The sequence below is a fragment of the Lathamus discolor genome, chromosome 5 (genome assembly GCF_037157495.1).
Source record: "Lathamus discolor isolate bLatDis1 chromosome 5, bLatDis1.hap1, whole genome shotgun sequence".
NCBI lineage: Eukaryota > Metazoa > Chordata > Aves > Psittaciformes > Psittacidae > Lathamus > Lathamus discolor.
In genome coordinates, this window is record NC_088888.1 from 115,244,101 (window position 1) to 115,265,947 (window position 21,847).

Here is a 21,847-nt window from a genome sequence, read left to right on the forward strand (position 1 = left end):
AGGGAGAACTTCCCATTATCTGAAGGAAAATTCAGAAGAGAACAAGTAGATACTGATTTGTTAAAGAGACAGATAAACATGTACAGGAAATACTTCTATGAAGGTCCTGATCCTCTGAAGATTAATAATCGACAGTACTGGAGACAAAACCATGACACTGAGGAAATAAGCGAACTATAAAAACAGGAAGAAGTGGAAGTTTATTTTTTTTGTGTTATTTTGAGGGAATATTTGTTTTTCTGAAGCTTTAGATACCGGCGAAAGCCTCCATCTGCAGGTCACACTATTCTCTATGCAAAAGCAGCTGCACAGAGTTTCCTCATCCAGGTCCCAAGAGCTGTCAATCCGGGGAGGCCATCCTGCACATTACGGATTAGCTGCCTCCCTGGCCAACGTTGTTATTCGGTTTTCACCCCATTTAAAGTCACTGAAAGGGCTGTCACTGCATGGACAATGTTCCATAGGTGATACCAGTAAATCCAGTTATTTTGCTGTCGCATTTCCCCCCACAGGCACAGGATGAAGGCGCTCCCTCCAGATACACAGATACTGGTGTATTTACTGTAATACCCAACGTTAAAGTAGTGCTTGCTGGAAAGGAACGGTTTTGCCACACATCAAAGCTATCAAGAAAAGCTGTTCTGGACTCTCCTGCTTTGGTTTTTGTTCAAATGAAAGTAAGACTCCTACCACTGCCATGAGTTACTGTCCCCCAAGGATGCAGCGGGCACACGTTGAGCGAACCACTGCTTCTGCAGCAACTTAGTGGCACAAGTCTTTTCGGACCAACGCAAGTCACCAAAACTGAAGTGACACCACAGCTTTGTCCGGAGACACTAACCTTTCCTTCCACCTCGGAAACGTCTCATGCTCGTTCATGGTGGCATCACAAGGAGCACTTGGACTTGCAACACATCTTATACATAAGTTATTTTAAGTGAGTCAGGCTGAGACACAAAGCTGCCGCGGGGTCTTGTTCTGTTAAAGAAGGTGGGGAGAGCAGGGGACAGGGACACCCCACCCATTTGTCCTAACCCAGGAACCTTCTGAAGCAACTTCTCCAACTCTTTTCTTGCAAAAGCCTTCAAGAAATTTAGATCATTCCCATTGCAACCAATGCTACGCACATGAACTGAATGCCAGCCTCAGAGCTGAATTCAGCTCACATCGGTCTGCAGAATTCCAAGAGCATGGAAAGCCATCAGTACAGAAATTAAGTTTAATTTAACCTGAAACAAGGTTTAAATATTTATGCTTCTAATACGTTCTCGGCACTTCGCTCTTTAGTACCATATATAGTTGAATTATTTTTGTCTACTGGAAGTGATCCCTTTGAACTAGGGCATTTATTGCTTAAGAAACTGTATTTCCACATTTAGTTGGCAGATGTTAGTTAACTATGGGGGGAGGAAGTGATCTGCCCTAAAAACAACCACCAAAAAAAGCAAGTGCAATACTATCAACCCTGCTTTCCACCTGGATTTGAGCTCTACCACAACTGCAGCAAAGACCTAGACACCATTTGTGTGCTTACTGCATGGAACATTTGTATAAATATACACTGTCTCAAATATTAAGCATTTGCTATTTGTCCGACACAGAATCCACTAAGCCACATACTTTCTGGTTTTGTATGTATCAACTAGGATAGGAACTGATTATAACAGTATCATCAGTTAAATGGCTGTAAAAACCAAGAGAAGCAAGTATCCAAGTCAGAAACAATTTAAAACCCCAGTTCACACACATTATTCCTGTCTAGAGGAACCTCAATGCTGCTACAGTGGCACAGAGTGCAACAACACGCTCCCCAAAGACCAGGGATAAGCAAAGGTCTGCTTAAAAGCCCACCTGAGCTAGCTAGTGGGTACCTGCCTTATGCCAATTCCCATTCCCTTTTCCAAGTGATTATTTCCAGTAAAATCCTGCTGAATTGCTGCACATCCAAGTAGACCAGGTGTTAATCTGTCCTAATTTTTGTTGTTGTCTCCCACATACGCTGGTGTACCAGGGGTTTGCGTGACAAGGTGTTTTACACCACCTTGTAGCTCCTCATGTTAACTGACAGCATCGGTAATTAAACTCGCATCCATTACAAGCAGATATTGGGATAATAACAACAGACACAGACAGAGCCCTTGAGCACCAGCTTCTAGGAAACGGCTATCAGGAGTGCTGTTACAGTTCACGCTCTTTGGCTAACGAAGTATTCGAGGCATTGGTGAGAAGCTGCACCCATATACTGTGCTCCACAAGGCTCCCTGTGCTTTGCACCCTGAAATGTCACCCACGAATGCAATCTCAACCCTGAAGTTACACCCAGATATTCTGGCTTCACCCCTTTTTTTGCCCTGGATGAAGATGAAGGATGAACTACCAAAAAAAACCACCACCTGGACAATACTTCCACAAAAATACCAGATTCTGACTCTGGCCACTATGGCAGCTCATCAAGTAAGAGCCAGTTAGAATACAACAATCCATGTTTCTCCCTTGTTTGCCAATACCCAAAGATAGGCTCTGAAAGTCCCTTTCTTCAAAGCATATAAAACCAGCATGAAGTAACGAAAAAGCACAACAGAGTGATGAGTGCCTGGTCCAAAGCAGCCCCCCAGGCTTTGGAAGCCCTGGTTACAGAACACACAGCACACAGACAGCTGTAAACCAACTGATGCTCAAAGCATCATACGTCTCTTCTTCTGGGGCATCTCATTGCTTCTCGGCTTTGCACCGCCCTGGCTGCACAGGGAGTTTTGGCCTTATTCATTAAATCAAGGAGTGTTTGAGGTCCTTGAGTACTTCAGCCACTCAGATGTATGCCAACGGCATCAGAAATATAATAACAACAAAGGAAAACCAAGCAGCCTGGACGATTTCCATTGCAGACAGTGACTCCCCTGCCAACCAAGGTAGCACGAGGGAAGGCTAGGCTCTGGTGCCAGGGACCCCAGATGCCCATCATGCCTGTGATGACCAGCTGTTCCCGGTATGGAAGATGGTACGGGGACTATCCCAACAATCCCGCTCCTGGCACTAGGGACTTCCTCGTGACACTCTGCCAAGCAGGCGGCATTGTGAGCTCAAAGTGGCCCCTCACTTGCTTCCCTGAAATGCTGGTGTGAAATGGGCACTTGCAGCTCTTATAAACCCAGCAGTGCCTACACCATTTCCAAGTAACAGGTTCTATTAACTCTAACCTGCCAAAAGCTGGCAGCACAGTAACCCCCATCCATTGGCTGCTGAAGGTGCCACATCACATTTAGACTTGTAAGGCTAAAATTAAGCTTTTCCTTTGGTATGCATTAATGCTTGCTTGGTACCCCAATGCTTGCTCAGGCAGGCCTTCTATTCACCTGGGGCAAGCGTGCTCTTCAAGCTTCATTAGGTCATATCCCAGGATAAGGAATTTAATAGTCAATTGAAACACCATGCCAACCTATGGTGTGCTCTGCATGTCTCTCATGCCTTGCGTAGTGGAAGTCCAAGGGTGGGAGGGCAGCTTGGGGTGGGGAGGTGGTTTAATTTTAGCCAAAAGGAAGAACATGTTCAGCACACTGCCTAGCTAAAGAAATAAACCAAAAATCCACTCTGCCCCAGTGCTGCTCCACGACACAAACACACTAATTTGTGCATGATCCATAACACAGGGGAGCTCTACATGGCACAAAGCTTTCACACAACCACAGCTACAGCCATAGACAGCATAAGCCAAGAGTGCTGTACTATACAACGTGGGGAGAAAGCCTACACAACCCTTGAAGCTACCACGCACATCTGCACTAAAGGAGCCCATTGCAAACCTCATCCTTAAGCTATCATAACCAAAGGCATGGCCTCGCAGAGGCTGCTGGCTGTGCCCAGGCAGAAGACTATCATCAAGCTACCTCCTGATCACCAAACACATGGTGAGAGACCTCACCTGGAGCATTGTGTGCAGTTCTGGTGTCCTCAACATAAAAAGGACATGGAACTGCTGGAGCAAGTCCAGAGGAGGCCACGAGGATGATCAGGGGACTGGAGCACCTCCCGTATGAAGACAGGCTGAGGAAGTAGGGGCTGTTCAGCCTGGAGAAGAGAAGGCTGCATGGGGACCTCAGAGCAGCCTTCCAGTACCTGAAGGGGGCCTATGGGGATGCTGGGGAGGGACTCTTCGTCAGGGACTGTAGTGACAGGACAAGGGGTAATGGGTTAAAACTTAAACAGGGGAAGTTTGGATTGGATATAAGGAGGAAATTCTTTCCTGCTAGGGTGGTGAGGCACTGGAATGGGTTGCCCAGGGAGGTTGTGAATGCTCCATCCCTGGCGGTGTTCAAGGCCAGGCTGGACAGAGCCTTGGGTGAGATGGTTTAGTGTGAGGTGTCCCTGCCCACAGCAAGGGGGTTGGAACTGGATGACCTTAAGGTCCCTTCCAACCCTAACTATTCTATGATTCTATGGTAAATACCTTCTCATATAAACAGGTTTCTTGGAAGCCTACACATCCCCATTACAGGTTGTTGCATGTTTTTGTACAAAAAACCACAAAGACCAATCTCAGAGAGGCTTTTTCCACATCTGCCTGTACACATTTGATCACAGGGAAGATGGTAACCATCTTCTGACCTTTAAACAAGGCACTCTTGACAAGTTAAGGCTATCCTGTGGAGGGAAGTTACCACATACAGAAGCAAACATCTTCCTTAAGCACAAAAGAGATTACTGTAGTCAGTATTTTAATTAGATCAGGAATGACAACGCCACATTCCTGCAAAAGAAAGTTCCTGTATTTAAGATGCTCCAAAGTAAAGCTAATATATACAGACTGAATTTTAGCCTTTCAGGTATTTCTTTCCCTGTATTTAAAGCATACAGTCTTCAGAAGAAGTTAAATACAACGCAGCAAGAATATGCACAAGCTGTGAGCATGTGCAACCCTTGCAACTTCTCTTACTCAAAATTAACCAAAGAAACTCTTGGACAGCAGCATTCATGTTCCCTGCAAGGCAGCACCTTCCAACAGCTGTATTTTCCCCCTCTCCAGTCTTAAGTTTTCTCCGGGTTTTAAAAGTTTACCTTTGCTGTAAAGGGAATTTCTAGATCCCCTTTATGAATCATACAGCAAGAGGTGTCTGAACCAGGTGCTCAGCCAGGCACTATTTGAGCCATCCAAGGAAAACCCTGCTTTGTTTCCTGCCATCTCACCAACCTAGACTGCCTGAGCTGCCATATGGGTTGGACCTTCCTACATCTTGTATTATGCATCACTAGAAAAGGATTTTAAGCTTCTCAAGGCTTTTTTTCTATCCAGAAGCTGAAGCTAAAGATCCAATCAGCAACACGCCCCAGTGATCACCTCCTTTCACTGACAAAGACTCACCGTTTTCAAGTAGCTTGGAATACATGGCACAAAAGGAAAGTTTACGTATGGATTGAGGAAAACCTTTCTGTGTTTTCTGTACTTGTTGCAGGACACCTTGGGCACAGCTTTAGACACCGGACAGCTTTCTCCTAACACAACACCACTTCTGTAAAGAGCAGCACAGTTCCCTTCATCATTTGCTTAGCACCACGGACTTCCACGCCGCGCGCCTTTCCTCGCCAACCACAGCCATCCGTCATGCTTCAGTCGCCTCTCCCTGGCTATTTACTTAAGGCTGGGTACGGCCAGGAATTCCTTCACGTAACAAAATGTACAAACGTGCTTTTATACGGTGCATTTCAACACTGGAAAGTGCTCTCAAGGAGTTTCCCTTTTCTGTCCCGAGGAGCTGGTTTTACTCAGAAGGTCACAGGGCAGCAGAAGTTTCTTGCTGACAAAAGTCACATACAAAAGTAGAGGGAAGAAGCTGAACATTAATTCCTTCCACCTAAGGAAATTATAGGTTTAAAGAACTGTTGGGAGCCTTTTTCAGTTAAAGAACTTGCAAAAACCCAAAGCACCCCTCTCTCTTGGGCTATGTCGCACACAGGAGCTCAGCATGACCTTGTGCTCCCCACCACTTCACAGAAGGAAAGAGATTTGGGTTTTCCTCCGCAAACATCACAGCAACTCAGCACTGCCAAGTGGCTCCATACAACTGCTGTCATTGTACCTCTGGAGTCACTTGAAGCCACACTGGCATCATGCATGTGGACATGGAACTGCTGGAACAAGTCCAGAGGAGGGCGATGAGGATGATCAGGGGACTGGAGCACCTCCTGTATGGAGACAGGCTGAGGAAGTTGGGGCTGTTCAGCCTGGAGAAGAGAAGGCTGCGTGGAGACCTCAGAGCAGCCTTCCAGTACCTGAAGGGGGCCTATAGGGATGCTGGGGAGGGACTCTTCGTCAGGGACTGTAGTGACAGGACAAGGGGTAACGGGTTAAAACTTAAACAGGGGAAGTTTAGATTGGATATAAGGAGGAAATTCTTTCCTGTTAGGGTGGTGAGACACTGGAATGGGTTGCCCAGGGAAGCTGTGAGTGCTCCATCCCTGGCGGTGTTCAAGACCAGGCTAGACAGAGCCTTGGGTGGGATGGTTTAGTGTGAGGTGTCCCTGCCCATGGCAGGGGGGTTGGAACTGGATGATCTTAAGGTCCTTTCCAACCCTAACTATTCTATGATTCTATGTGGGTGACACGAAGAGAGCAAGGCAACGAGTATGAACCTATGGCATGCGTGCCTGAACTAGAGGTTGGGGCTGAGGCTAAAAGCACATTCCCTGCCATGCTGCTGGGGATCCGCACTGTGCCATTAATCCAGAAAGACACAATACTAGGCTTAACGGGCAAGAAAAAAGCCAGATGCTCTGTACCTGGTAAGTAACATGCCCCTGAATAAGCCAAGGAAGACGCACTGCATCTGACATTGGAAGACACTATCTGCACACATGAAGATGACTCGACTCTACTGGTCTTAGAAAAAGAGCCGCCAGCTTCCCATGCCCCTTGTAGCAAGGGGTGACCCAACAGGCCCAGGTTCACATCATGGCGACTTGTAAAACCACAAATCAGAACGAATCAGTACAGAAAACACAAGTGCTTTTTCTGCTGCCCATCACCAGTTAAGTCAGCGGATTTCTCTGCCATCCCATTCTTCCCATCTGAAGAGCCAGCCTCTTCCAGACACAGGCATGCTCCCCACAGCCACTAGCAGGAATTTCCACAGAATCACAGAATGGTTTAGAAGGGACCTCAAAGCTCATTTAGTTCCAACCCCTGCCATGGGCAGGGACACCTTCCACTAGACCAGGCTGCTCAGCTAGATCCTTGGAAGTTCACTGACTAAGTCCTTTACAACATTAATAGCAGCAAACAGCAAATCTTTTCTGTTGTCCCCAACTGTTTCACAGACAGAGACAACAGATCCAGAAGCCTCTCGCAAAGCAGCTGGGTTTTCCTACTGTTGCTCACAGGACAGGGGTTGCTTTACTGTTGGACAAACACAGTACCTGGTAGCTGGCTCCTGTCCGTATCAGGAGTAGGCAGCCAGGGATCACCACTAGCGACCCAAAGCTGATGATCACCTGGAGAAGGTTCAAGCAGGGATGCTCATTTCTAGTCCCACCTCTACCATGTGTACCCCAAATGCAGAACCTTTTCCTTCTTAAAACACATCCAGAGAAGTCCTACTTGCAGTCAAGCATTTCCAGAAGGTACCAGACTCAATGCAGAACCACAACCTGGTCTCGTGAAAAATGATTCCTCCTATTCCTGCAGCAAGAGAGGAAGCAGAAGAGGGAAACAGTCCAGCAACATTGAACTGGTTTTTCTTGACCAAAGTTTGCACAAAAGGTACGTGTTGAAATCTCTAAATTTAAGTGCTAGAACAAAGGACACATTTTCCTTTGTATCATCTTACCCCAAATCAACACACAAACCTCAGATAAATTCGTAATCCAAACAGAACTGATAAGCAGAAGCATCTGGCGATTTTATTGTTGAAATCACTGCAGAACTTGGGAGTGCATTTTGCTCAACAGAGGCAAAACCAAAGCAGTAAGTGCTCTCCTGCTCACTGCTGTTGCCCTTTGGTTTGGTTTCTTTAAGTCAGTACTGAGAAAGCAAATTAAGCTTCTGACTTCCAGCTCCTGTAACAGCATGAATTACACAGCACCCACTCCACAAGTTTATATATTTTCTTTTTAAAACATGAATGGGAAAGTGTACACAAACACCCTTCTCTCCTCATCCCTTCCTTCCCATAAGGAGGAGTGTTTGTTTTTTCTATTCGACCTTATGAAAGCTTGGGGAAGCTATTCCACCAATACTCTGATAAAGGTAGCCCACACTTCCTTAGAGATACAGTAAAGGGAAGGAGGTAAAAAAACCCACCCAAACACCCCACCAGCAACAAAGCTGCCAGAAATACTTTTTTAATGACTTTTGTACAGAATGGTGCATTATATCAACAAATTAACCCAGTTTACAATTCACCCAGCGCTTTCCTGAACAAGATTATATAGAGCTACATGGCTGCAGAGGCAGCAAGCACTGCACAATCTCAGTGCTCCACAGCCAAACCCTCACATCCAAGACAAAAATGCCACAGATGGGGCTTTCAATTTATAGATCTCTATGATCACCGTTCCTAAAATAATCCATGCAGCTGTTAACTTTAGGGAACAGGGTTTTTTGTCGCTTAGGGAGGTTTGGGGTGAAGGGGGGGCCGTTTCTGCATGCCGTGGAAATTGATTTCAGGGATCTTGTTTAAAGGCGTGCATGCAGAACCAAGCCGAATGAGTGGCTGGTGCCGGGCTTCATTAAGCCATAATTCTTTTCATTCATAGGCTGTGATATCGAAAGGCTTCTTAACTGCTTGCTGGGGGATGATGGGCATGGCCAAGGTCAACAGGCACATCCGCTGCCAGCTCCACACCGTGGGAGACCCCAGTTAGATCCTAGCCTCTGGATGTACCAGTATTTCTGGGGCCTAATAATAAAACTGGAAGAGAAGCAAGGAGATTTCTAATGAGCAAACACAGGAGAAAAGTTGGGTAAAAACATCCTATGTGTCCTATAAGCACACATACATTGTCAAGCCTAGCATCATGCAAGATGACCACGGCAACCCCAGGACCAACAAACTCTTTTGGAGTTCAATCCAAGGCATCAGAATAAGCTTATTTCTGCCTCCCCTTTACCTGCTGTCTGTTAATCATTTCTACACATACCATACACGTATAAGCACAACTTTTAGGTGGGGGAAGATCCACCCCCCACGCACACATCACGTTGAATGGATAATATCACCCACCCTCCTTCTGCCTCTGCTCATCCGCACAACTCTGCATGTGGAAGGCTTTTAAGCAGAACCGGTCACTTATTCGGATGAACTGACCTGGGAAGATTTGTGACTTCTGGGAAAGGGCTTTTTAATAGCTGACCAAGGCACTGATGAACAGCTCAAACAACAAGTTGCCATTTATCAGATAACTTGTTTTAGGAACTCCTGTAAAAAGGCACATCACTGACCTGATAAGATCTTCCAGGCCAGTGGAGTTTATGTATACATAGGCATAGGGGAAATGGTTTATTTGGGCTTTAAGGTTCTTCCTGTAGGATGCAGTGTTTATAAAGGGTATTTCTAGAACTTCCTGACTGCTTTTGTGAGACTGTGCTCTCCATATGCCTCCCGCTCCCCCCCACCGGAGCCTGTCTGTCTGCAATATTTATACCCAGCGCCTTAGAAGTACAGAAGCTGTAGCTGCTTCATGAGAAGTCCTGCGGTCCAGCAGGACTGAGCTCCAAGTCACGGAGGCAGACAAGATACAGGAAAACTACAGTTGTTCTTGATGTGCCTTCTCCTAGAAAAACCTGCAGATTATCCTTGTCTATATAATACATAACACGGTATGGGGTTTTAACCACATCTTTAAAATGCATTTAATCCCCTTCCTCCCCCTCTCCTCTAACTCCGCCTTTTTTATTTGCTGTTTTTAAGCAATCTAGCCAACTCTCCACATTTCACTTCCTTCAGACAACAAGCAGAAGTTCGTCTCCAGCATCGCTGAATAACTTCCCAGCCATTGAACGTTTGGGCTCTCCTGCAGTATTACAATACAAATGCTAAGTACTTGCAGAGAAATAAAACAGGAAATTTTTCTCTTAAGCAGCTCTAGTGGTTTAATTGTACCGCAGCCTTTTATTCTTGGTTTTGAAGACTGAAAACAAGCTCTGCAGTAAGTTTTTCTGCTAGTTCAACTAAACATCAGATGCCCTTTGAAAAACACAAGATCATTCAAGCAATGGAAGGATTGGAAGTACTATTCTGCTAAACTCTATACCATTTCCTAACCTTTCACTCTTTACAGCCACCAAACAGCATACATCCAGGAACAACACGTAAAGCAATGATGGGCTGCAACCAGCTTAACACCTCCTATACCAAGTTTCAGTCAAGGATGAATTATGTTGGCAGTGCTGTAAATCTCCAATGATAAAGTCTTCGCTGTAATTTCACCAGCATTTAAAGAAAAAAAGCTCAAGTGTGCTCTTCTGAAGTATCTGTGGCTTTTCTGTAATGTACACACACACTTTAAATACACGGAGTGCAACAGGCTCTGAAATACAGGGATTTAGCTGCGGTCTACCAGGGGGTGGCTGTACCCTGGTTCTTCGTCCCCACTGAGGCATTGGGGGTTTTAAGAGAAGTAAATAAAAGTAATTAAAATAAATCAGTTCTAAGGAACCAGGCAGCTTGGGATTCAGGAAACTTGATCAAATAAAGCAGCGGCATTACCAAAGCTGTAGGGAGGACGGTAAAGGCAGGTCTAGCCCCCACCTCCAGCAACATGCTCTCTCATGCAGCTATTCAGCGGCCAATCTGGCAGCGGAGGTGGGTGGACTTCCCAGCTTGCCAGCAAAGGAAAGTTAGGCACTCATCTCCCCACTGTGCCACTGGACTTCTGTCCTCACACTCCCGCCCGTGCAATAGAGATGAACAGAGATGCAAAGGCGCAAGTGTTACAGGAATCACGCAGCTGGACAAGAACTAAATGAAACAGCTGAAAACCCCTCCGAGCGTGCTTCGAGATACCCAGGGTGATACTTTCAGATCCCTACATAACTTTTAAGAACCGGACTGTTTGTAAATAACCCACAACCCCAGAGCCAGGAGCCCTGCAGCAGCGGCTGAGTCTACTTGCCAGCAATGCTGATGCCTTCCAGCAGCTCTTCAGAGCATCCCTTTGATTTTTAGAAAACAACCAAAAAGAAGTAGCTCTCCAGTGTTAACACCTGGATACTGTTCTCAACCCTCAGAGACAACATAAAGATCCCAAGAACAACCATTGTGGTGGTATCCTCCTGTCATGCCAGCCTGCAAGGGAAGAAGGATGAACCTAACAACCTGCCCAGGGCTGCTGCCCACTGGAGGGACACAAACCCAGCTATTCACACTCCCCCTCTTCCCTTGTTTCATCCCAGCTTGAGACAAAGCACACGCTTCCCCTGTATGCTTCAACCTGAAGCATCAGTAACCTTATATCAGCTTGCGGGCATACCTTTCCACTTGTAAAACCACGTAAACAGCCAGCTTTGCCTCCCAAGCACTTAAAAATCCAGGCAGGAATGTTTGGACATGTCAGTGGAAGAAATGCAGTGAGCAGAGGGAAGCTGAATTCTCAGCTTTCAGCGAGCACAAGTGCTTGATGGAGGCGGAATGAGCACGACTGGTATCTTTTTGGGCTGCATCTCCCTCATCGCAGGGACCTGCTCATGGTGCTAAGGGGTGAGGAGTCATTCTGGCTGCAGAAAAATGAGTGTGGTTCATATCGAAATGAAGGAACACCGCACCAAGAAACAGATATACACAAGGAGAGCTTTCTTTTACATCACGCCCCCCCTGAAAAACGCTTTCCACCACCAGCGTGTGAATTTTCTTTTCCCACCACCAGTATGTGAATTAATAAATAAAAAAGCATTAAGTCTAGAGACTCAGGGGAAAGAAAGAATAATTACCCAGATGTGCTTCAGCTCAGATGGTAATTGCTGCTAGTGGCATCAGCTAATCCTAAGCATGGGCTTAATTCCTATAAAACCACATCATTTAAGAACTGTTGTCTTTCCGCAGGCAAGGGGAGGACCGGGAAGGAGCTGGTAGGTGAAACCGTGGGGCTGCAACAGGCTCTGTTTAGGGAAGGAGCTTTGTGATTTCCCACAGCGTTTTGAAACGCCGACTGCTGTGCAAACACCTTCAGTGGATTTCAGCTATCGCAAAGGGAACTAATCCTGTTCCTAACTACTCAATGAACAGGCAAGCAATGCTGAACACTCCAATGTACAGCGCAGGGAGCAAAGCTGCCTATTCTTCAGCGCACTTTTAACTAGGCAAAAAAGAAGTAATGGGACTATCCAAACAGGATGTACGTATAATGCAATTAAAGAAAATAATCTAAACGTTTCCAGACCTCCTTGGGACTTGAGTGCATATGCAGAACATGCTCCTGTCCTTGCATGGCAGCGCAGGTCCTTACAAGCAGAGAGACAAGTTTCCCATACGCTACATCAAAAGACACTATCAGGTTTTACAACACGTCTCCCAGCGCCATCGATGCGAGACTCAAAGGGCAGCAGCAGAGGTGTAACAGCGACCAACTCAACTGTGCAATTAAACGAGGGCAGGGAAGCGGTTGCTTTCAATAAGACGTACATAATTTTGTTCCTAAAGATGCAGACAGGTCACAAATCCCAGTGTTACTTTTGAAGGGCCATTTGATACACGCACAAACAAATCATAGAATGGTTTTGGCTGGAAGGGACCTTAAAGCCCATCCAGTTCCAACCCCCTGCCACAGGCAGGGACACCTTCCACTAGAGCAGGTTGCTCCAAGCCTCGTCCAACCTTGCTTTATCTATTTAACTGTTTAATTAGTTCACTGAAGATGCTATTTCTGGCTTGCATTTTGCCTAGTTTCTGTAGCACGTTGGATAAAAAGCACTAGCCAGCAAGCAATGCCCTCCACTACAACAGCAGTATTCAGACTACGCAGTATTCAATCTCTGTCCTTGCTAGGCACCACTGTCTAGGTCCAAGAACTTTGTGAAGGTGGACAATTCTGCAACCTCACTTTTGAAAACACCACAGATGAGGAAGCCAAGTTATTTGTCAGAGAGCCCTGTAACCCCTCCTCCCCATGCCTGCCAGTACGAAGTTTCCTTCGGAGCTGGAAGAGCCATCAGAATTCAGGCTCAGTTGATAGACTCAAGATCTCTTCTCTGATTACAACACACGTAGGAGTTGAGAACAAAGCGGAGGGGAAAAAACTAAAAACAACCCAAAACACAGTCCTTGAAGGGCAAGTTGCAAGCAAAGAAAGTCAAAGAAAGTTATTCAAAGAGCTTAAGAACAAGTAAACCAGAGACAAAAATAGTAATTTGGGTTAAAACTCACTTAGACCTACTGCAACAGGTAGAACCTGCCAGCTGTTGGCAGAAAGGGCTTTAACAGCCTTGAAAGCGTACTTTGTAATGCTGATGTTGATAAAACACAGCTTACTTTTAAGGTGAAGCATGAAGCAGTGTTTTGCTCCAATGGCTACACCAGGTGTATGTTATGGGAGAACACCTCGGGAAATGAACATGCCAGCGAAAAAAACAAGGGCAGCAGGGTCTGGTTTGCAACAGGAGCAGCAGGCAGCAATGGCAGAAGTTCTGCTTCCAGACAAGAGCAACGCATGAAGGAATAAACTAAGAAAAAGAAAAAACCAAACCAACAAAACCCCACGAGTACAGGGGAAAGGAAACGAAAGAACACAAACCGAGAAGTGAAACGGAGAAAGCGGGCAGGAAAGTGCAGAAACCCAGCGGAAGGAACAGCCCCTCATCATTTCTGCATGGAGAGCTCCTCTCAACCTCAGCCCAAGGCAAAGAAGAGCCTCCTGCACTGAAGAGCGGGCCAGTGGGTGCGATGCGTAAGGGGAAAGGGGGGGAGGAATCACCAGGGACTGTGCTAGAGGAAGTACAGCGATGAGGCTTAACTATAAAACATCCTCCTGGACCTAAAGCAGGTGATCTTCCTCTGCCCACCCAACATCTGTTCAGCATCAAGCTGGTGTAGAAAGAGAGGCGAGGCACATCACCGTGATATTTGCAGGTACTAAACACAGTGGTCACACAGATACGATAAAACCCCCAAACCCACTGCACCAGCAGGCAGAAGCAGTGTGTGGACACTGCTTTGCTATTCTTGCTGCATTAGCAGGGCTTGTCCCCTCTCCCTGGTTCTGTCAGCAACACATCACCCTCGACTTATTGAGTAGAGGGGACCAGCAGCCAGCCAGCCTTGCCATGTGAGGAAACAAAGCATGAGATCCTACACAGGCAAACTCAACCTTTGCTCTGAAAGGCTGCTGCAAAACCAAAGGTGAGGGTTAGGTGGAAAGGGAAGGCATCAAACAGGCGGCTGGTGCAGCCCTGCTATGTTTCTCCTGCAGCTTCAGAGGCTCAGGTTTTCAGTACTGAGCAAGCAGCAGAAAAATAAATGACTAAAGGAAATTTGACAAGGAAAGGGGGTGGACGTGGGCAGAGAAAAGGGAAGGAAGGAAAAGAAAACTCACCAGATCTTCACAGAAAATCAATAGGTAAGAAAAGAAACAACAAAAAAAGCAGCATCAGAAACCATCAGCTGAGTTTATCCACAGCCAAAGTGGGAAGAAAGGGTCAGTGCAAACCAGGTGCTGGGAGACGCTGCGCTGCTCTGTTTGCTGCAGGAGAAGACATCTCCTACCAGTGCTGGGATTCATGTGACAACAGCTTCTCACTTGCTTCTGGTAGTCCACAGAAACGGGGACCGCTGTGGCTCTCATCTGCTGTCAATCAACTCCACAGTCTACTTGTGCCTTTTTTTAGTCCACTGACCTTTTTCGTTTTCTTTCCTTTTACATTTCTGCACTGATTCAGAAGTCCAAGTCCTTCAAAAAGCAAAAGCTCCACTTGGCAAACAGGGCAGATATCAAAACTGCAGGCTCCAGAGCTGTACTTTCAGTTCTACTGGCCTCCGTGCCCTCTCTACTCCTGCACATCTCTTGTGAGCAGGATTACCTTCTACTGTTATAAAAAAAGGAAAAAATAATACAGGGAAAATGAAACAAAACACATTTTTCAATGAATCTGCTCTAGGGAACAGTTCTTACGGCCAAAGCTGGTCCTTACAGTGCAGAAAGCAAGAGATGCACCTTTGCCAATGAGCCACAACAGCTCCACTTCTGCAGAATGAGGGCCCTGCCATTCAACAGGCTGGATCAACACGCGACATCATTTGTGTCGGGATGTGGCCAACTGCCCGCACCCTTTTGGTATTCAAACTTCCCGAGCATGTCTCTCCCAGGTTTAATACCTCTGCAGGATCATTTATCCTTATTCTGCTGGAGGGAAGGAAATGGGATTTATCGATTCCTCAAGCATGCCAGAGTGTGTAAGAAAGCAAAAGGAGTAATTGGAACCAAGAGTTGTGTCTCATTTCCGAACTATTTCCAGCCTGGTCCAGAAGAAGAAGGACAATTACCATCATCTTCCTGCAGTTTAGTGGCCGACAGGAAGCAATTTTGTGGTTTAAATCCAGCCATCAGCAAACCAAGTCCACATTAAGAGCAAGCCCAACTGCACAACACACCTTTGTTTGCAGCCTCGGGATTTCATTACATGGGTGGATAAAGCCCACCTTTTAAGCCACACTGGAGGGCGATCCCATTGCTGGTGGAACACCGTCCCACCATGCTTCCTGCTGAGGGCAGCCTCACCAAAAAACCTCATATTCTCACCCAAAGGCAGGTTGTTTGGTTTCTCCTCTTCAGTACAAGCTACGGGCTATCCCAGGGCTGTCTGTGGCCAGAGGATGGACTGAGACAAGTTCGGCTCCCTCACGCTTGTGGCACCCTCTTCACACAGGTCGCTCATTCAGCTGTCCAACCAAATGCCCTTTCTATAGGTCTTCCACCTTCCTTTCCAAGGCGTTCCCAAGACAGAAGTAGAAAGGGTAAATCCCTTTTTAGTCCTCCCTCCTTCATCGAACAGAGCTATTATTCCCTCATAAACAGCAACTTCTCCCAGCAACTGAACAAAGCAGCTACTTACATGCTGTATTTTAAACAGCCATGTTTTCAGGCCAAGAAATAAACAGTTATATTTTGGCAATCCTTCATTTCCTGTCCTATTTGTGAGCAATAATGTCATGACACAGAGCGTGTCCCATGCCTTCCTCCCCGGCTTAAGCTTGCAGCAAAAAAATCTAGCCGGATGAGCCGCTTATGACACCTACAGAAAAATCATCAGTATTGGGCAAAAGTGTGGTGAAAATGATGGAAAAGAAAAAAAAAGGGATTATTTTTTCAGTGTAAAGGGCAAACTGCAATGCCTTGCAGTATTCAGAGCAAGTATTGCTGGTCCCTGCTCAGGGATGGAGAGAAAAGGGATTTGGGGACCAGCAAAAGGACAAACGAGAGTGAGTCAAGTTTAATTTTCTTTCCCTGGACTGGGAAAAACGCATCACCCTGAAGGCTCAGCGTAATCTCGCATCACATTTTGCTGTCCTGGACAACACGACAGCAACCCCCTCCACTGCACAAGGCATATCCCGCTTCACCCAGCCTGTTAAAAGCCTCCGGGGGACCGTTCCCACTTGCAAGCACTTGGCACACACACTTGGGGCTCGCTGGAATAAATCAAGCCGAGTGGTGGGGACCCTGCAGGGATGCAGCCGCTGCCTGGCTCCGGCAGGGCATCGCGGCTCCATCCCAAGCCGCGAGAGGCTGCGGACCAACACTTCCTCGTTCTCTGACCTTTTCCATTTAATTACTTCCTGTGACTTTCTTGGAACCGTGCATCGGAACGAGCAGGCGGCAGCCTCCAGGCATAACCGAATCGTTTTAAGGGTTCGGCTCCATCCTCCTACTTACAAATGGAAAGTCGCCAGCAGCCCACCCGGGAGCTGTGGAAGAGGTCACGGATGGTGATGGGCAGCTGCCCCTCTCCTGGGTACAGGCAGCACTGCCCAAAACTCTCCCACCACTTACACTCAGCACCACAGCTTCATGCCTCCGATTTATTACAGGGCGGCCCCATTTCCGCCCCCCCCCGCCCCAGCCCTGCAACGTGCAAAGGAGAAGCACAGCGGAGATGCGGGGGGGTGGAAGGAGGGAAGCAGAAATAAAGGCTGAGATGCAGAAAGAGGTGCTCACTTTGCAATGACAAATTGACCTCTAAGTATCGATCTGAAATGGTGCAGTCATGAAGGGACCAATGAGTTTCCAGCATCCTGAGCCCTATTTTTTTTCCCCCTCCTTGGTTTATAAATTGTGTCAAAACTCAAAAATCTTACTAAGTTGTTCTCAAATTAAAATAAAAATACAGCCAAAAATGGAAGGGGGTGACCCTCATCATTTACTTGAAGAGGGTTATTTTAAAATGCATCCTAACAGTGGTCCTTTTTTTGTAATCTGGCTGTTAACATTTGCTCACAGTGCACTCAGTGAAACGAGAATAGCTATGCAAATTAAAGCCAGATATCTAGGGCAAATAGCACGCTATACTACCATTGTTCTGACAGCTTGAGAAAACTTATCAGGAGAGCCTGTCCTTATTTCTTTTAACACCATATATATTGGATAAAAAAAAAAAATCAAATCACTTCACCCACCGCCGAAATGAAAAACAACCCATGAGTCACCGGCTTCAGCGACGCTATCAATCAATGCAAGGCTGGAAGCGAAGAGCTTATGGAGGAAACCATGGCTTACCTAAAACACCTCACCATGCCCTGCAAGGAGAAGGCCTGGACTAAACTGCGACAAGCCCAACCGCAGCTTCTGAAACAGCTGCTTGGGATGTGCACAGAGTAAGGACCACAGTGTGTCATTCACCCTGAATGCCAACACATCCGTACGCCAAGAAAACAGCCACCGCTGGTCTGGGAATGGGGTAGGTACTATCTCGCTGTGGCCACAAGCGCTCCCCATCTCCCAGGGAACGAAGCACAACCGTGCTGGGTTGACTGGTGATCCCCAATAGAGGCAGCATGACCCAAGAGCCTCCCTCCCCAGCTCAGCACATGAAACCCACCCGCCAAAGCCTCGTTGGGCATGGCAGCACAGCGGCACGTGGAGGAAGGATTCACTCCAAAACAAACTGCAGCCTACAATTAAGTTAGGAAAAAAACCCAACCAACCCAACCATCAGAGCCAAGCACTCACTGTGTTACACCGACACTCACCTCCACACCAAGCCCTGCAGGAAAACATGCTCAGAGCAAGATCTTCCTGCAAGATGAAGCTTGGCGAGCACCAGCTTTCATCCACTCAATCAGGTTCAGTTTGCCCCTGCGCTCTCAGACCCAGAGGGAGGGACACATCTCTCCTCCTCTTGTCCAATTTGAGAAATGAAACCCAAAACACTAACCAAGAACCAGTGGGGTTTTATTGGAAACAAGCTGGCTGCAGTTTCCCAGCCTGCTAGGTCATGGCAATCCACGAGAGAGAAAGTCAACTTTTTCTCTCTTTTTTGGGAAGAGCCATCCCAACTTCAAAATAACCACAATTTCAGAAGCTACACATAAACACGTATTTATAGTCTCTTCATTAAGAAGTGCCAAAATAACAATTCCCCTTCACACACGCGTCGCAGGCAGAAGCCATTTCCTTCGCCACTCGCGCTCCTCCGGTGAACCCCCTCAAAACAAGGCTGACATTACAAAGGTAGAAGCGCAGCACACGCCGCCAATTACGGCATTTTATTTTCTTTTCAGGGCTCCAAAACCGAGCCGAAAAGTTGCACAATTCCGACGCCGCTTTATAAGCCCTGAGAGAAGTCATTTTAAAGCGTGGTACATCCTATGGCGCTTGGCACGAAACCAGCCCTGCACGCAAGTGACTCATTTTTCTCGACTGTCAAAACGCAGAAAGAGATAGCCAGGAACAACACTCGGGCCCGGCACGGTTTGTTAAAAGCCTTTCCCGGAATTTCGCCGTTAATGCCTTCTGAAGTTGTATTTTGGGGGAAGAAAAACTGTCCAGAGGGAAAAGAGCACCGTCAGGCATTTTGAAACCCTCGGCACGGCCTCTCCGCGGGTTTACCCGTGGGGAGGCTGCGGGAGCGCTGCCGAGCAAGGGGGTGCCGGTGCGGGAGGTGCGCACCCGCAGCCCCCCGAGGCGCGGGGGTACGGGGGGGAGGTGGCGGTGAATGGGGAGGCCGCCGGTGACCGGGTTTATGAATGCGGCGTCATGTGACGGCGGCGGCGGCCGCCCTCCTATTCACAAAAACGGCGGCGGCCGGGGCGGGGACCCGCGATGTCCCGTGGGTGTCCCCCTCAACGCCCCGACCCCCCCCCCCCCCCCCCCAGCGCCGGTGCTGCGGGGGAACCGGAGCGCACAGCCGCCTTCCCCCCCCCCCCCCCCCACCCCTCCACCACCATCACCAACCCCCGCTTCCGCCGCAGGCCGCCGCCGGGCGCCCCGAGTCCCGCACCGGGGCTGGCGCGGTGCCGGTGCGGGGTGCCCGGGGTGCGCCCCGCAGTCCCCGCGCCGTCCGGGGGTTTTTTATGAATGAAAAGGCGGAATGCAAATGAGCGCGGCCCGGGGGGGAGCGCGAAATGGCGGATGCACGGGCGGGCAGCGCGCACACGTACGCGCGTGTCCGTGTCCCTCTGTCCGCCCGCGGTCGGTGTGTCTGCGGAGGGGAAAGAGGGGGCGAGGGACCCGCACCGGGGCAACAAAGGGCGAACCCCCCCCCCGCCACCCCGCGCCCGCCCGGCCCCGGCCCCGCTCACTCGTCAGGGTAGGCTTCCTCGGTCATCTTCTCCCCGTCTAGGCTCATCCCTCGCCGCGGGCGGCCGGGCTGCGCCTCCGCATCTTCCTGAGCTTCACATGGTGGGGGAGGCCGCGCCGCGGCGGGCCGGGGCTGGCGGCCGCGCCGGGCCCGACGGCGCGGGAGCGCGGGCGGCGGCAGAGGGGGGGAAGGGGGTGGGCAGGGAAAGGAGCGGGGCTACGGCCGCTCTCGTCGCCGGGCGGCGGCGGGCGGAGGAGGAGGCGGAGGAGGCGGCGAGGCGGCGGTCAGCGCGCCGCGGGGGCGCGGCGGGGCGCGGCGGCGGCGGCGGCGGCGCGGGGTCCGGGCCCGGGGGAGCGGCGCAGCGCCCGGGGGCAGGCGGCGGCGCCGGGCCAGCCCCATGGCCGCGCTCACGCCATGGCGGGGCGCCGCGGGTGGCGGCCGAGCGGGGAGGGAGCGGCGGAGTCCCGGCAGGAAGCGGCGGCGCTGCCGAGCGGCCGCGGCCGCCGGGAGCGGGCAGGGCAGCGCCGGACCCGGGCGGGAGGGAGGGAGGGAAGGAGGGAGGGAGGGAGCCGCGGCGGCGGCGGCGAGGAAGGAGGAGACGCGCCGGCCCCCGGCGCCTCCCCCGCGGCGGCGCGGCCCGCCCCGGCCCGGCCCACCGAGCCCCCGCGGCGCAGCGCCCGGGGTGCGGCCGCCGCCGCGATCGCCTCCTCCCGCCGGCACCGCCCCCCGCGCCGCAGCCCCGAGCCCCGCCCGCCGCCGCTCGGCCCGGCCCGGCCCGGCCCGGCCCGGCTCGGCTCGGCTCGGCTCGGCCCGGCTCGGCTCGGCTTTCGGCTCGGCTTTCGGTTCGGCGGGGCTCGGCTCTGGGCTCGGCTCACTTCAGCCTGTCCCGGCTGGGCTCAGCCTCACCCGGCCTCGCTCTGTCCCCCTCAGCCTGCCCCAGCAAGGCCCGGCTCGGGACGGAGCGGCTCATATCGCTCCCGCCAGGCCTAGCTCTCCTCAGGGCGAGTCCCGCCGGCAGGGTTCAGCCCAAGCCTCACCTGGCCCGGCTTGGTTCGGCTCGGCCCAAGGCAGCTCTCCTGGCACGGTGCCTTGTCACGGCTGGCAAGGCCCGTAGGGAGGATTTACGCACACGGTGAGGGGTTTAGCAGCCTGTTGGTAGAAGAAGAGTTTCAGAGAGGCCGTGTTGCCCCTGCCAAGCTGTTGTGCAAGGCGACGGGCTCCTCTGCCCATACAGCTAAGTGTCTCACCTCCCTTGTGTAGTTCCCAACCTCCCTTGCCCTTTACAAGAGCTCACATCAACCCTTGATGCCATGCTGACAAAGACAGTGGGGTGAGCGCTGGTAGCATGGGGCAGCTTATTTTCTAGGTCAGTTTAAATGGTTTTTTGGCACAATGGATAGTGCCATAACCATAAATGCTCTCCCAACATGTGGTGTGACATCTCCTGCCCTGGAATCTTGCTTCGTCTGCAGCACAGGGGGTGACAGGAGCTGAGTTTTGGAAAGAAACTTTGGTCTATGAAGCTGAATAAGTAGCACTGAGTTTTGGTTTTGCTTTCTCCATCGGGTCCTCTGTGACCAGGGCAATCTTGGGAGAAGAAATCTGTTTGTCCCGTCCAAACACATCACCTTGCCCTTCTGGCCTCTACAAGCTCCTCAGCTGCGGCATCTCCTTCACACTGTGGGCAGGGAGGTGTCCTGTCACCCCTCTCACTGTGTAGGGATATTCAGACCCTGCACAGCTGCACTTCCTAAAGAAGCTCCTTACTGGTTTATCTTTTAAGTCTAGTCTATGGGATTTTGTCTTGAAGGGGCCTTCAGATTTTGGAATGGAAATTGTGTTTCTACTGCAAGGCACCAGTTTCTAAGTGCTACAAATTTTTGTTTCAGGACCAGAAGAGGAAACTTGGAGAAGAATCTGTGGACTGCTAATAATGCGATGGGGGCAAGAGCTGATGAAAGCTTTGAGGTCTTCTTTATGGAAGGTTCCCCAGAGCAAGAAGCGGCATGTCCAGAATCTGCAGCTTTGGTGGCATTACAGTGATACAGCAAAACACTTCTCAGTGCTAGAGATTCACCATAACATGGGATAACATGTGAGAAGACAAGCCCATTTCCCAGCCCTCAGCAGCCT

At 49.6% G+C, this 21,847-nt stretch overlaps 1 protein-coding gene and 1 long non-coding RNA gene across 2 annotated transcripts in view; one reads left to right on the top strand and one right to left on the bottom strand.

Annotated features, from left to right (window-relative positions):
• SPRED2 (sprouty related EVH1 domain containing 2) overlaps positions 1-20,021 on the bottom strand; it is a 67,404-nt gene extending 47,383 nt beyond the window's left edge. Inside the window, exon 1 of the mRNA XM_065682262.1 lies at positions 19,716-20,021. Coding sequence (XP_065538334.1) covers positions 19,716-19,762 — 47 coding nt within the window. The 5' untranslated portion in view covers positions 19,763-20,021. The remainder of the gene's footprint in view (positions 1-19,715) is intronic.
• On the top strand, positions 17,802-18,921 carry LOC136015800 (uncharacterized). Its single transcript, XR_010613354.1, has 2 exons — positions 17,802-17,872; positions 18,696-18,921. It is a non-coding gene; the product is annotated as an uncharacterized LOC136015800 (long non-coding RNA).
• Positions 20,022-21,847: the final 1,826 nt, after the last annotated feature.